The sequence below is a fragment of the Sturnira hondurensis genome, unplaced genomic scaffold (assembly GCF_014824575.4).
Source record: "Sturnira hondurensis isolate 20B ecotype Veracruz unplaced genomic scaffold, ASM1482457v3 Scaffold0022910, whole genome shotgun sequence".
In the NCBI taxonomy this organism is placed as follows: domain Eukaryota; kingdom Metazoa; phylum Chordata; class Mammalia; order Chiroptera; family Phyllostomidae; genus Sturnira; species Sturnira hondurensis.
In genome coordinates, this window is record NW_028095541.1 from 2,167,790 (window position 1) to 2,181,903 (window position 14,114).

The 14,114-nt window shown below is 38.7% G+C and overlaps 1 protein-coding gene across 2 annotated transcripts in view; it reads right to left on the minus strand.

Annotated features, from left to right (window-relative positions):
- CENPP (centromere protein P) overlaps nt 1-14,114 on the minus strand; it is a 286,410-nt gene that overhangs the window by 216,639 nt on the left and 55,657 nt on the right. For both annotated transcript variants that reach the window (XR_005065114.1, XM_037037156.1), the window contains exon 5: nt 8,202-8,298. Coding sequence is in view for 1 of the 2 variants with exons in the window: in XM_037037156.1 (XP_036893051.1) it covers nt 8,202-8,298 (97 nt within the window). In the remaining variant the exon portion in view is untranslated. The remainder of the gene's footprint in view (nt 1-8,201; nt 8,299-14,114) is intronic.

Consider the following 14,114-nt stretch of genomic DNA (forward strand, 5'->3'; position numbering starts at 1 on the left):
TTTCAAATATGATAAATACTGTGAAATATTTTCACTTTACACTACAGGAATGAGAATCACATTGATAAATCTGCCCAAATGTAAGACACAAAAACAAAACGTGTTCTGTTGTATTGTACAAATGCTGCCACCCACCCCTACACATCCACATTTATGCAAATAGACTACACATGCACAAGAAAACTTCCGGGCAGCATTTTCTAAAGACCCATAATGGTTTGCATTCGTCTTCAGTCCTTTAGTGAAGATTTAGAATGACACAATGCTGCCAGATTAAACTTCCTAAAAGAACTTTTCACTTGTCCATACCTCACTCAAAAGCCTTAGTCTCCACATTATTTTGGGATTACATACAAAATTATCAGTCCTCTAGAAACATGAGTTGGAACTGTGTATAGAAAAATTACCAACATTGTTTCCAACATAAATTACACATTAGAATCAAGTTGGTCTCTGTATATTATTCCCAGGACAAATACTTATTTCTTTTTTCAAGCATTTGCTTTCTTGTTTTCCCTACCAAAAATGGCCTTTTTTTTCAATTTTTCCCCAATTTGTCAAAGGTTGGCCCCCAAATATAACTTTTTCATTAAACAATTTGTGATCTCCTAAAGCCACAATAATTATCCCATAACACTTATTAACTCATTCATTAATTTTATTTCAGTAACTGATAATCATGACTATTATACTGCTTTCTCATTATTTTGTGTGCATGCATTTCTCTATCACTGAAGGCTCACTGAGTACACTAAACACATATACCCTTTATACTTTCAAAGTGTCTAGAACAATAGTGACCACATTTGAATTGAATATACAATAAACACGACAAAATAAAATCTGTTTAAACACAACAGCTCTGCTGTATTTGAAAAAAACAGAATCTTGAAGCTATCATAATCTTAAACAAATAATGGAACTAAATTCTAACTTTATCTGGAAAAATAAACTTGATAGGAGAGCTGAGTGGTAGAATTGAAACTGGAAAAAAATGGTCAGAGGAGGGTTCTCTCACATTTCACAAGGTCAGAAAAATAATGTATTATTATGTTCTTAATATAATTAAACTTAAAGATAACTATCAAATTTTAGAAAATTTAGAAGCCAGTGGTTTAGATATAATAATTAAGAAAGAACACTGGTAAAAAATCTGTTATAGAATAATCATTTAAAAATAATTTTGTGACTTCTAGATAAAAAAAAAGTCATGAACCCGACAACCTTTTATGTATCCTTAAATAACAAATAAAATAGAGGCTTAAAAGTAGTATTTTACTCTTACAAACATTCCTGAAAGAAATCATGCATAAATGGAAAGCAACCCCATATTCATGAACTGAAGAGGGAATAGTTAATATGTCAGTATTAACTAAAGCAATCAGCAGATTCAATGCAATTCCATTCAAAGTCCCAATGACATTTTTTGAAGAAAGTACCCAGCGTAAAATTCATATAAGATCTCAAAAAACTCTAAATAGACAAAACAAATTTTAAAAGAATAACACTGGAGGACTCACATGTCTTTTAAAATGTCACTACTGAGTCCCAGGAGATGGAGCAAGGGAGCCGTTTCTCCCAGGAGGCCTTGGGACAAGCTGTGGAAGGGCTCCACCCGAGCTCCTGTGAACACTGACGGCAGCATGTGTCTGACTCCACGCACCGTAGGATGGATTGAAACGTATTCACTAGAAGTCATCTTGTTGTAATCAGTAGTTTCCCTTCAAGTGCCTTTGTTTTCCTTTTTTTCCCTTTAGTACCCAGTATAGAATGCCCTTTTTAAATTTTCAATTATATTAGACATTCATTACTATTTTATATTACTAGATTTAGGTGTCCAGCACAGTCATTAGACAGTCATGTACTTCAAAGTGTTCCACCCCATATTTCAGGTACCCACCTGCTCCATACACAGTTCTTACGCTGACAATGATTCTATTCCCTACACTGTCATCATCAGTGGGGTGTTGTGCACAACCACTTGGGTTGTGTTGATGAACAAATTGATAGTCAGGTAGTGTTTTGGGGGCCAGATACTGACTACATGTTTCCTGTGCAGTAAACACGCAGTTGTATTAACTCATTTTAAATTTGTTCCAACTAACTGGTTGAAAAAATTTAATTCATCAGAAATGCTGGGGGCTAATGATGTCCCAAATTGATACTTTCAAACAGTAGCATACCCCTAATTGTAGAGGGTCCTCATCAATCTGTCAGTGTGCATGAGAGTTAGACTGTAGAGCACAGCATTTACAGTGGTGCCTCAGAGAAGTCTTTTCTTCCATCATTGTTCAGCACACTCATCATAGTCTTAATTCTTAATTGCCATCTGAATTACATCATTTTCTTTTTTCCAGTTCCCGTGGATTAGTAGTGTCTTTGTAACTGGTTTCTTAAGAGCTCATTTATGACTAAAATGTTAACCATATGTCATGCATTGCAAAGGTAATATCATGTTTTTTTGTTTTTTTACTGTGCTGTTTTATTTTTTGGTTGTAAGCAAGTTGTGTATTGAAATATAATCATTCTGTATTATGAAAAAACCAAAAACCAAAATGTCACTACAAAGAAACCACAATAGAAAGTATTGTACTAATATAAGGACATAAAAACCAATGGAATATAATAGAGAGCCCAGAAACAAACCTCCACATATATGGCCAAATGATTTTCAACAAAGGTGACAAGACCACTCAATATGGAAAAGGGCAGTCTCTACCACAAACAGTGCTGGAAAACTGAATACGCTCATGCAAAAGAAGAAAGTTTGGTTCTTAACTTACAAACTAAATTAAACACCTAAGCTTAAGAGCCAAACTATAAAATTCTTATGGGGAAGAAAGAGAAAAATCTTTATGATATTAAATTTGGCAATGATTTTTTTGGATACGGCATCAAAAGCAAAAGCAGCAAAAATAGATAAATTGGCTTCATCAAAATTAAAAGCTTTTGTGCATCAAGAGATACTACCAAGGATCTTTGGTTGGTGGCTCAGTTGGCTGGAGCATTGTCCCATACACCAAAAGGGTTGCAGGTTCTATTTCCAGTCAGGGCATATAACAAGGTTGTGGGTCTCATCCACGGTTGGGGCATGTATGAAAGGCAACCAATTGATATTTCTCTCTCACATTGATGTCTGTCTCTCAATCCCTCCCTTCCTCCCTCCATCTCTCAAATCAATGAACATATCCTTGGGTGAAAAAAGAAAATTAATTAATTTTTTAAAAGATGCTATCAGGGAGGGCACTTCCGGCCAAGAAGAGGCATAGGAGAAAATAATGTACCTCCTTGCACAACCAAATTTAAGGATAACAAAGATTTAGAAACAAAAACACAACCAAAACAAACAGAAAACTGAACTGTACTGAACTCATACAACAACACACCATTCATCCAGACCGATAAGAGGGGTGGAGTTGGTGGCCTGCGAAGAGGGGTCCAGGCAGGAAGAGGCAGTGGTTAGCAGAACCGGGTTTGGGGAGGAAATGAACAAACCCAATGAGACGTGCAAGGTGGTTGGCTAACCCCAGACACACATTTGCCTGCAGATAAACCAGGCCAAAAAAAGGGCAGTGAGACAGATTGTGCAACCCAGGGCCCCAGCCATGGAAAATAAAGCCTAAAAGCAACAATTGAAAAAATTTTGGGGGGTTGAGGTTCCGGGAGAGGCTCCCACCCACACAGGAGAGTTCACTGGAGAGACCCACAGGACCCTAGAAGGTACACAAGCACCCCCCCCCCCCCCGAACCAGCACCAGAAGGGCCCAATTTGCTTGTGGGAAGCATCAGAGGAAATCAAAATCCGAGAGAGAGCTGAACAAGCACCATTGCTCCTTCTCTGATCCCACCCCCACATACAGCATCACAACCCAGCAACTGGATTGTCCTGCCCTGGTGAACACCTAAGGCTCCACCCCTCACTACAAAACAGGCACAAACAGACCAAAACATTATGTCTCACACAGAAGAACAGATCAAAGCCCCAGAGCCAATACTTTTAAGCAACCAAGAGATAACCAGCCTATCAGATGCACAATTCAAAACACTGGTGATCAGGATGCTCACAGAACTGGTTGATTTTGGTTGCAAATTAGATGAAAAAATGAAGGCTACATTAAGTGAAATGAAGAAAAATGCACAGAGAACCAATAGTGATGGGAAGAAAACTGGGACTCAAATCAATGGAGTGGACCTGAAGGAAGACAGAAACAACCAAACAGAAAACAATGAAGAAACAAGAATTCAAAAAAATGAGGAGAGGCTTAGGAACCTCCAAGACAGCTTTAAACATTCCAACATCCAAATTATAGGGGTACCATAAGGGGAAGAGGAAGAACAAGAAATCAAAAACTTATTTGAACAAATAATAAAGGAGAACTTCCCCAATCTGGCAAAGGAAATAGACTTCCAGGAAGTCCAGGAAGCTCAGAGAGTCCCAAAGAAGTTGGACCCCAGGAGGAACACACCAACACACATCATAATTACATTACCCAAGATTAAAATGACGGAGAAAATTCTGGAAGCAGCAAGAGATAAGGGGACAGTCACCTACAAAGGAGTTCCCATCAGACTGTTGGCTGATTTCTCAAAAGAGACTTTACAGGCAAGAAGGGACTGGAAAGAAGTATTCCAACTCATGAAATCCAAAGACTTACATCCAGGATTGTTCTATCCAGCAAAGCTTTCATTTAGAATGGAAGGGCAGATAAAGTGCTTCTCAGATAAGGTCAAATTCAAGGAGTTCATCATCACCAAGCCCTTATTATATGAAATGTTAAAGGGACTTATCTAAGAAAACAGAGTTAAAAATATGAACAGTGAAAGGACAGCAAATTCGCAGTTATTAACAACCACACCTAAAACAAAAGCAAACTAAGAAGGCAGCTAGATCAGGAGTGGAGCCACAGAAATGGAGATCACATGGAGGGTTAGCAACGGGGAGTGGGGGGAGGAGAAGGGGGGAGAAGGTACAGAGAATAAGTAGCATAGACAGTGGGGAGAAAATAGACCGGGGGAGGGCAAAAGTAATGTGGGAAATGTAGAAGCTAAAGAACTTATGACATGTGGATATGAACTAAAGGAGGGGGAATGTGGGGGCAGGGGGTGTGCAGAATGGAGGGGAATGAAGGGGGGAAATGAGACAACTGTAATGGCATAATCAGTAAAATATATTTTTTAAAAAGATGCTATCAAGAGAATGAAAAGACAATCCAGGGAATGGGAGAAAATATTTGCCAATTATGTATTAGATAAGGGATCAATATCTAGAATATACAAAGAACTCCTACAACTCAACAATAAAAACCGCAAACAATCTGATTCAATGCACACAGAACTTGTACAGATCTTTCTCCAAAGAAGATATACAAATGACCCATAAACACATGAAAAGATGCTCAACAAAACTTATCATTAAGAAAATGCAAATAAAAACCACAATGAGAATACCACTTTACACCCATTAGGCTGGCTCTAACAAAAAAAAAAAAAAACACCAAAAATAAAAAATGGATATAGAGAAATTGGAAGCCTTGTACATTGTTGTTGGAAATGTAAAATGGTGCAACTGCTACAGAAAATAAATGCAGTTCAAAAAATTAAAGATAGACTAACCATACAATCCAGCAACTCCACTTACAGGTTATACTTGAGAGAATTGAAAGCAAGGACTGGAACTGATATTACAGATGTTGTATATCATTCTTCACAGAAGCATTATTCATAATAACCAAAAGTTGGAAACAATCCAAGTGTCCATCAATAGAGGGATGGATAAATAAAATGTGGCAAATACATTAAAATGGAATATTATTCAGCCTTATAAAGGAATAAAATCATGACACATGCTACAACATAGATGAACCTTGAGGACATTATGCTATGTGAAATAAGCCAGGCCAAAAGGGATAAATTTTATGATCTGCTTAAATGAAGTACCTATAGTACTCTAATTCACAGAAACAGAAGATAGAATGGTTCCTACAAGTTGAGGGGAGTAGGAAACAGCATGTTACTATTTAATAGAAAGAGAATTTCAGTTTGGAATGATGAAAAACTTCTAGAGCTATATATTGATAATAGTTGCATAACAATGTGACTGTTTCTTTCCATTCCAGTAATCTTGTCACCAGCAAAGACCAGCTCATAGACATGCTCTACACTCTACAGGAAAAACACACAAATTATATTTCCACAGCTGCCTTGAAAGCACCTGGGGGCCAACTGGCTTTGGAATGGGATAGTCCTCACATTTCCCACAACCCATTCAATGTCTAAGTAAACAACCATATCAGGTGATTCATAACTGTAACTGCCAGCATATTCCTCAGCCATTTCTGAAGAAGAGCTATTTAATTGTTCTGGTACCAAGAGCATCTGCAAGTAAACAACATAACCGTGAGAACTACTCAAGGGATTGCAATATAGGTATAGGACAGGTAACTGACATGTTTCATTCTAAAGAAAACCTTATGCCTGACAGATTTTATTAGCTCAACCAAACTGAATGCAAATAATAACAGTAATAATAGAATCCAAAATAAAGGAGAGTTAATACCAGTTAAAAAAACAAGAGTCATGACTCAAGTTAGGCAAACCTGAACCTTGAGGATGTTATTTATGTTGATTCTTTCAGAACTAGTCTTTCTGTGCATCACTGCTGTGAATAATTTGACACTATCCAACTAGTTATGCCAGAAAACTGTAGCAGACTGGTTTGTCTTGGCCTGGCAAATGTGACTCGGCTCTGTATGGAAAACCTACAGAAGCGAAGTGGTGGGCAGGAGCCAGACCTTCAAACCGAGTGTTCCCATGGGAATCCGGCCTAGAAAATGCATACAGATTGTTATGGCTTGCTCTTGCTAAAACTCCATCTCCCTGGTCTAAAACAACAAATGTGTATTGTCTATCCTCAAGGTAATTTCCAAAGCCTGTATGAGTTCTCCCAAGGACAGAGCTAATGAGCTCACTGTCATTCCCCTTTGCATGTTATTTTTATTTCCTTGATTGTACCTAGAATGTAGACAATAATGTTCTATGTGATAGATAATAAATCTTTCTGTGATGTAAGACCCCAGGAAAACAATAAAAGCCTGTCTAGGCAAGGGTCCGGGCGCTCCCCTCTTGAGGGAGTGGCTGAGGCACCATAGGCACTCTCCCCTTGAGAGAGCAGCCGTGCCTGTTCCCTTTTTCCACACAGAATTGTTGTCACCTGTGCATTGATTCTCATCATCAACCACAACAGGCGGACTCTGCTGGACAGAGTCTGCGACAGAAAACAAACAAAAGGAATAAAAACGAGTCTTTGGAAGTATTGGTATCTGACTTACCAGGCATTGCTTGACAAGAATCAGGCTTTAGTATTTATTTTTCTAAAAGATTTTATTTATTTATCTTTAGAGGGGAAGGGAAGGAGAGAAGGAGAGAAATATCAATGTATGGTTGCCTCTCATGAGTCCCCTGCTGGGAACTGGCCTGCAACCCAGGCATGTGCCCTGACTGGGAATCGAACCACAATCATGTGGTTCACAGGCCTGTGCTCAATCCACTGAGCTACACCAGCCAGGGCAGGCTTCAGTATTTAAACTTAAATTTGATAGTTAAGAAGCTCAAAATACTGATCTAGCTCAAAACATAACGATTATACTACTATGTGATAAGCCTGCTATTATGTTCTTTATTAGTATTTGTCATTTTACTTTCAGTGTGCTTGACAGATTAATTTTCCAAAATGTACATTATAAAATAAATAAGAATATAACTATACTTCTTTCAAGATATTCCATCATATAAGATTCACTGATTTGTACAGGAGCATTCTTCCTTTATTTATTCCAAATAATCGCAAATTCCAAAAGCCAATTAAAACCTTTTTTGTTTAAAAATTTCAGGGAAAGAATGCAATATTAAATCCCTAAATTAACATGAGCTTCACTTTTTCATATACTTTAAAAAATTTTTATTTTTTCATTTTAGGGAGAGAGAAGGGAAAGAGGACGCGCGAGAGAGAAAGATGGAGGGAGGGAGGGAGAGAAAAAACATCAACTTCTTGTTCCATTTAGTTATGCATTCACTGGTTGATTCCCACATGTGCCCTTGTGGGGACTAAACTGGCAACCCTGGTGCATCTGGATGACACTACAACCAACTGAGCTACCCAGCCAGATCCATATATGTTTAAATTTAAAGACTTTAGACATTACCTTGAAATGTTTAAATGTGCGCTTACGATATTCACACCACTCCACAAAAAAGTGTAGGCTTCGAAAAAACATAAACAGATCTCTTCTTTCTTCTACTCTGTAGGAATAAAAAATTTCTATGATTAATAAATACTACTAAATGAGAGGTCCAACCTGGCTTTACTGTTTGCTATATATCCTTCACTAAAGCTAAAAAAATATTTGATATATTTCTACCTACTAAAAACTCTGCACTTTTGAGTATGTGTTTGCTAACACTACGTTCTCAGACTGGAATGCCCTTGTCCCCACCTCCAAATATTTAAATCCTACCCATCTTTCAAGGCACCATATTGTGCTTGAAATTTTGTTTGATAACTGTGGTGAAGAATATGTATCTTTCCCTGGCTTGTGTAGCTCAGTGGATTGAGTGCGGGTCCTCGAACCAAAGGATTGCGGTTCGATTCCCAGTCAGGGCACATGCCTGGGTTGCAGGCCAGTTGCCAGCAGGGGACACACGAGAGGCAACCACACATTGATGTTTCTCTTCTTCTCTTTCTCCCTCCTCTCCCCTCTTGAAAAAGAAACAAAATAACTTAGAAAAAGAATATATAGCTTGTCTTTATCCCCAGTTGTTGGCACGAAGTCTCAAAAACCCTTAAAAATCCTGAGTCCCAGAGCGCCTTTGTTATCTTAATAGTGACTCAAGGTGATCCCTAGATAGTCTGGGAATAGTGACAAGTCACCAGAAAGACCAACCACTTGATTAAGGAGATTGGTACTTTGACCCAACCAGACCTCCAAGAACAGGGAGGGGTAGGAAAAACTCAATCGCACAGAAAATTATTTAATCACTGATAGCCATGTAAGGAAACAACAACAAAAAATCTGGACAACAAAGCTTAGTGTAGCTTCCTGGTTAGTGAACACATTGATGTGCTAGGAGGCTAATGTACATGGATTTTGCAAAAAAGGGCAAAAGCTCTACGTTCCTCTTCAAGACCCTACCCTCACCATGTCCCAGACCACAGTCTATTCATTGCTTCCGTGTGGCTATTTCTACATTGTAACTTTTATAACAAAACTACAATTTTTAGCATAGCATCTTCAGTGAGTTCTCTTGAGTTTTAGCAAATTATAAAATTTGAGGGGACTGTGTGAACACCCATATAATTGCCAAGTAGGTCAGACATGCAGGTGACATATGCCATAGAGCAGTCTTGTGAATGATTCTGCCCTTACCCTCTGGGTCTATGCTAAATCTGGGCAGTGAGAGGAGTGAATCAAATTAAAGGACACCCAGTTGTTGTCAGAAAAGTATTGAATGAACAATGACCACACCACATATCCTATTCCAGAAATCACTAAAATAATTTTATTCCTATGTCTATGAGCTTCCACAGGAATTTAATTTTCTTAATACCATTCCAATTGTTATGTTGACACCCACAAACACAAGCAACTTTTAGGCAAGATATGTGTATTCATTTAATCATTTGTTCAGTAAATATGGGAATAAAATTCCCATTCTAGGCTTGATGGATTTAAAAGTACATTCCCCCCAAAGACTCCCATTAATTACAATTTAGAACCGTTGACATAATAAGTAAAGCAAATATTGAAAAACTCTAAAACATGAAGAGAAGAAGGCAGAATGGGTACAACTTCAAAAATTAAGGAATGATTGAGTGTTCAGTTCCTTGGGTTTATTTTCACCTCCTGTGTATACCAAATAAACACAAGAGGAGACTGCAACCCAGAAGGACTATAGGGTAGAATTAAAAAGTAACATAGAAAGCCCAGGGACACATTGCTACTTTCTAGCCAACAGAGGTCAGGTAAGATGAGAAGAGACAGGACATCAGTCTTGATAATGATTGATTTGATTTGACACCAAAAGTCAAAGCAACAAAAGCAAAATAAACAAGGGGCTACATCATACTAAAAAATTTCTGCAGAGCAAACAAAACCATCAACAGAACAAAAAGGCAACCCATCGAAGGGAAGAAAATATCTGCAAAGCATGTATCTGACAGGGTTNAATTAAAAAGTAACATAGAAAGCCCAGGGACCCATTGCTACTTTCTAGCCAACAGAGGTCAGGTAAGATGAGAAGAGACAGGACATCAGTCTTGATAATGATTGATTTGATTTGACACCAAAAGTCAAAGCAACAAAAGCAAAATAAACAAGGGACTACATCATACTAAAAAATTTCTGCAGAGCAAACAAAACCATCAACAGAACAAAAAGGCAACCCATCAAAGGGAAGAAAATATCTGCAAAGCATGTATCTGACAGGGTTAATATCCAAAATATATAAAAAACTCATACAATAGCAAAAAAAACACCCAAAACAATTTACTCAAAAAATGGGCAGAGGACCTAAATAACCATTTTTCCAAAGAAGACATACAGATAGACAATAGGTACATAAAAAGGTGCTCAACACCACTAACCATCATGGAAATGCAAGCCAAAACCTCAAAGAAATTATTACCTCACACCTGTCAGAATGGCTATTATCAGAGATAAGAAATAACAAGTGTCAATGAGAATGTAGAGAAAAGGGAAACATTGTGCACTGCTATGACTGTAAATTGGTAGAGTTATATGAAAACTGTATGACATTTTCTTGAAAAATTACAACTGCAACGATAATATGATCCACCAATTCCACTTCTGGGTATTTATCTGAAAGAAACAAAAAAACTCACTTGAAAAGTTATACATACCCCCATACTCACTGCAGCATTATTTACTACAGCAAAGACATGGGAACAACATAGGTGTCTATTAATGAGTGAATGGGTAACAAAAATGTGGCAGGCATGCAAACACATGCACAATAGAATATTATTCAACCATGAAAAAGAAGGATATCCTGCCATTTGCAACAAAATGAATGAATACTAGGGCATCATGAAATAAGTCAGACAGAGAAAGACAAATACCATATAATCACACTTATATGTGAAATCTTAAAACACATACACATACAAACAGTAGTGATTTGTGATTGCCAAGAGGCAGGGGTAGGGTAGGAAATGGAGGGAATGGGTACAGGTGGTCAAAAGATACAAATATCCAGTTATAAAATAAGTCATGGAGATATAATGAACAGAATAGTACCTGTAGTTAATACCTATTCCATGTTTGAAAGTTGGTAGTGTATGTTAAAAGTTCTCATCAGAAGAGAAACTGAAACTATGTGTGCTGATGAATGTTAACTATACTAATTTTGGTGATCATTTTGCAATATATACAAATACTGAATCATTATGATGCAAACCTGAAACTAACATACAATGTTATATGTCAACTCTATCCAATTAAAAAAAACCTCAATGTTAAAAATCAATTGATTTAATCCTCTAAATGTAATGTTTATAAGTTTCTTTTCTGAATTATTGCTTAATAGCAAACGTTTTCAAAAATTAAGTACTAAAATTTTGATGTAGTTAAAAGAAAAAAAGAGGAAAAGAGGGGTCAGTGTAGAATAGAACTCCAATGACAAAGAGGGGCCCTCTTTCCCCCAGCTGGGAAACTGGTAAGACTGGCATTAAGCCAATTCAGGAAAAAAATGCCAGTGTCCTGACTTCCTGGTAGCATACTGTTGCTGGGGAGACTGTGGGAAGAGCTTTGTGAGTTAGCCCTAGCCTTGACACCAAGCAAAATTAACAAAATGCTCCTGCAAATACAGTAGGATGCTTCATCAATGTTTCATAATGTTAGCATGTTACCGAACAAGGGTCCGAGGGGGGCGCAATACTTGGCCCACCCAGGGATGCCAAAAACTGCTTCAGAAAACAGAGGCCCCTCCCAAGGACGATATACTAATATCTATTGGGCTCTTCTGTCCGCCGCCAATTGGAAAGACATCTCTCAATGCCAGAGATTTGTGAAAAGGAAACAAAATGTTTATTTAATGCTATTCAGGCCTAATGCCTTCCTTAAAATATTTAAGTCTTTAAGGGTATACACCCCCCCCAACACACACACAGCGCTCCCTTCTCCCACGGTCCCAACTCCGGGTACCGTAAATCAGGAAAAGAGCACGTGTCCATTTTTCAGGTTGCTGGCACTGTGAGCTGCATCGCCTGTCAAGGCAGGATCTCCAACTAATACAAAGTCATGCGGCACCTTCCACTGGCAAGAGTTCTTTGTACCAAGTTCCAGTCAAAGTCTCTCCTTCTTTCCAGGCCATTCAGCCAAAAGGAACACCCCAAAGCTGCATGGGCCTCTTCTACCAAAGCCGCACTCCACCAAAAGCGAGTCTTTCTTCCTCACCTGGCCACAGGGATCTCCATTCTGGCAAAGCTGCGTGGTCTTCCCTTTCACCTGGCCAAGATGGGGTCTGCACTCTGCTGAAACTGCATGGCTCTCTCTCCTAATGGCTACAGGGGTCTACATCTTTCCAAAACAGCGTGGCTCTCCCCCTCACCTGGCCAAGAGGGGGTCCTCACTCTGCTAAAGCCACATGCCCTCTCTCGCAGGCACTCTCAGAGGATCAGCCCTCAGTTACATCCTGGGTAGCAGCCACTCACTTCTCCCTGGCCCAAACCTTGGCCACAGCTATTTAACAGATCTATGGAACCAGTTAAAGGTTATAGATATGTTAAATGACCATTCCAGAGGTTAGCTGCAAAACTGTTGCTATGCAAAACAACTCTCAATGGCCCTGCTCCATTCGTCCCTTCCCCCAACGGACACCTGCGGAGGGCGGGGGGGGGGGGCGGCATTGAGGACACCTTAATAATATTTCCTCCAATATTCCTATACACTGAGTTCTGGACACCATTCCAAATCTTTTTTTGCCCCCCCCCCCTTGGCTGCACCCTGTATCAAGCACACTATGGGATCCTAACCACATAGACTTAGAGAGTGCAGAGAATTAGAGAGAAGAAACCCAGAGAAAGACATCCTTTATATTTGTATATGAAGTCCTGAGATCATCACCCAAATGCGCCACAAAAAATATTTGACCAGAAAAATAAAGCAAAAAATACTAAGAAGTGAACTATGGTACAGAATGCCACTCAGAATTCAGATTGGCCGCAGGGCAGTGTCCAGGAGAGGTAAATCAACATAGCACTTTTACACTATAGCACATAAAAGTGAGCCAGGATGTGCTTTTGAGTAAAAGTGTGTTGACAAGGACAACTGCAAAAATGGCAAAATACAGACTACTGGGGCCATGCCTGCTCATAAACACTAAAAACCATTGTCATACTCACAACAGAATGTGAGAAGATAGTAAAACATTTAACCAGGAGAAGGGCCCCCAAGCAAGGAAGGAAAGTTTTGCAATGCTTTAGTTTATACTAACCACACCCTACACCAGCACAAAGGGACAGTATGGAAGATGGCATCCCATTTTCTTAGTGAGGGAACATTTTCTTAACCACAGCAAAGTGGATCTTGTTCCCAATTGAATTGTACTTGTGTTGATCTCTCTGTGGGATCCTCGAGGACTAATGAAAGGAGAATGACTATTTTTTACCTAACTTACTACTTCCTTGGAGTAAAAACCTAACTATGCAAAGGACACTTTTTAAAGACCTTGAAAGTCAAAAGAACAACCAACTGTTGCCTGAGGCAAAATAATACTTAATACAAACAACAGACATGCCAAAAACCAAGGAAGAAAAGAGTGCAGAATGAGAATCTTTAGAGAATAAGTATTTGGAAAAGAGCCTCTATATACCAAGAAAGTAGAAAACCACCTGAATGTTGGGAGCAGGATTCATCCTCAGAAAAGACCTGAGAAGACAATAGCTTTCACCCCTGGCTGACCTTTAGGCTAAAGCTAGCAGAGAGTGAAGGCTAAGACAAAGTTGTGAAAGGCCCTGCTAAGTGTTGAAGTAGTACCTCAACACAAAGTCAAAATAAAAAAAGCCTGGAGATATTATATATTTTCTTTTATTCCCTTTT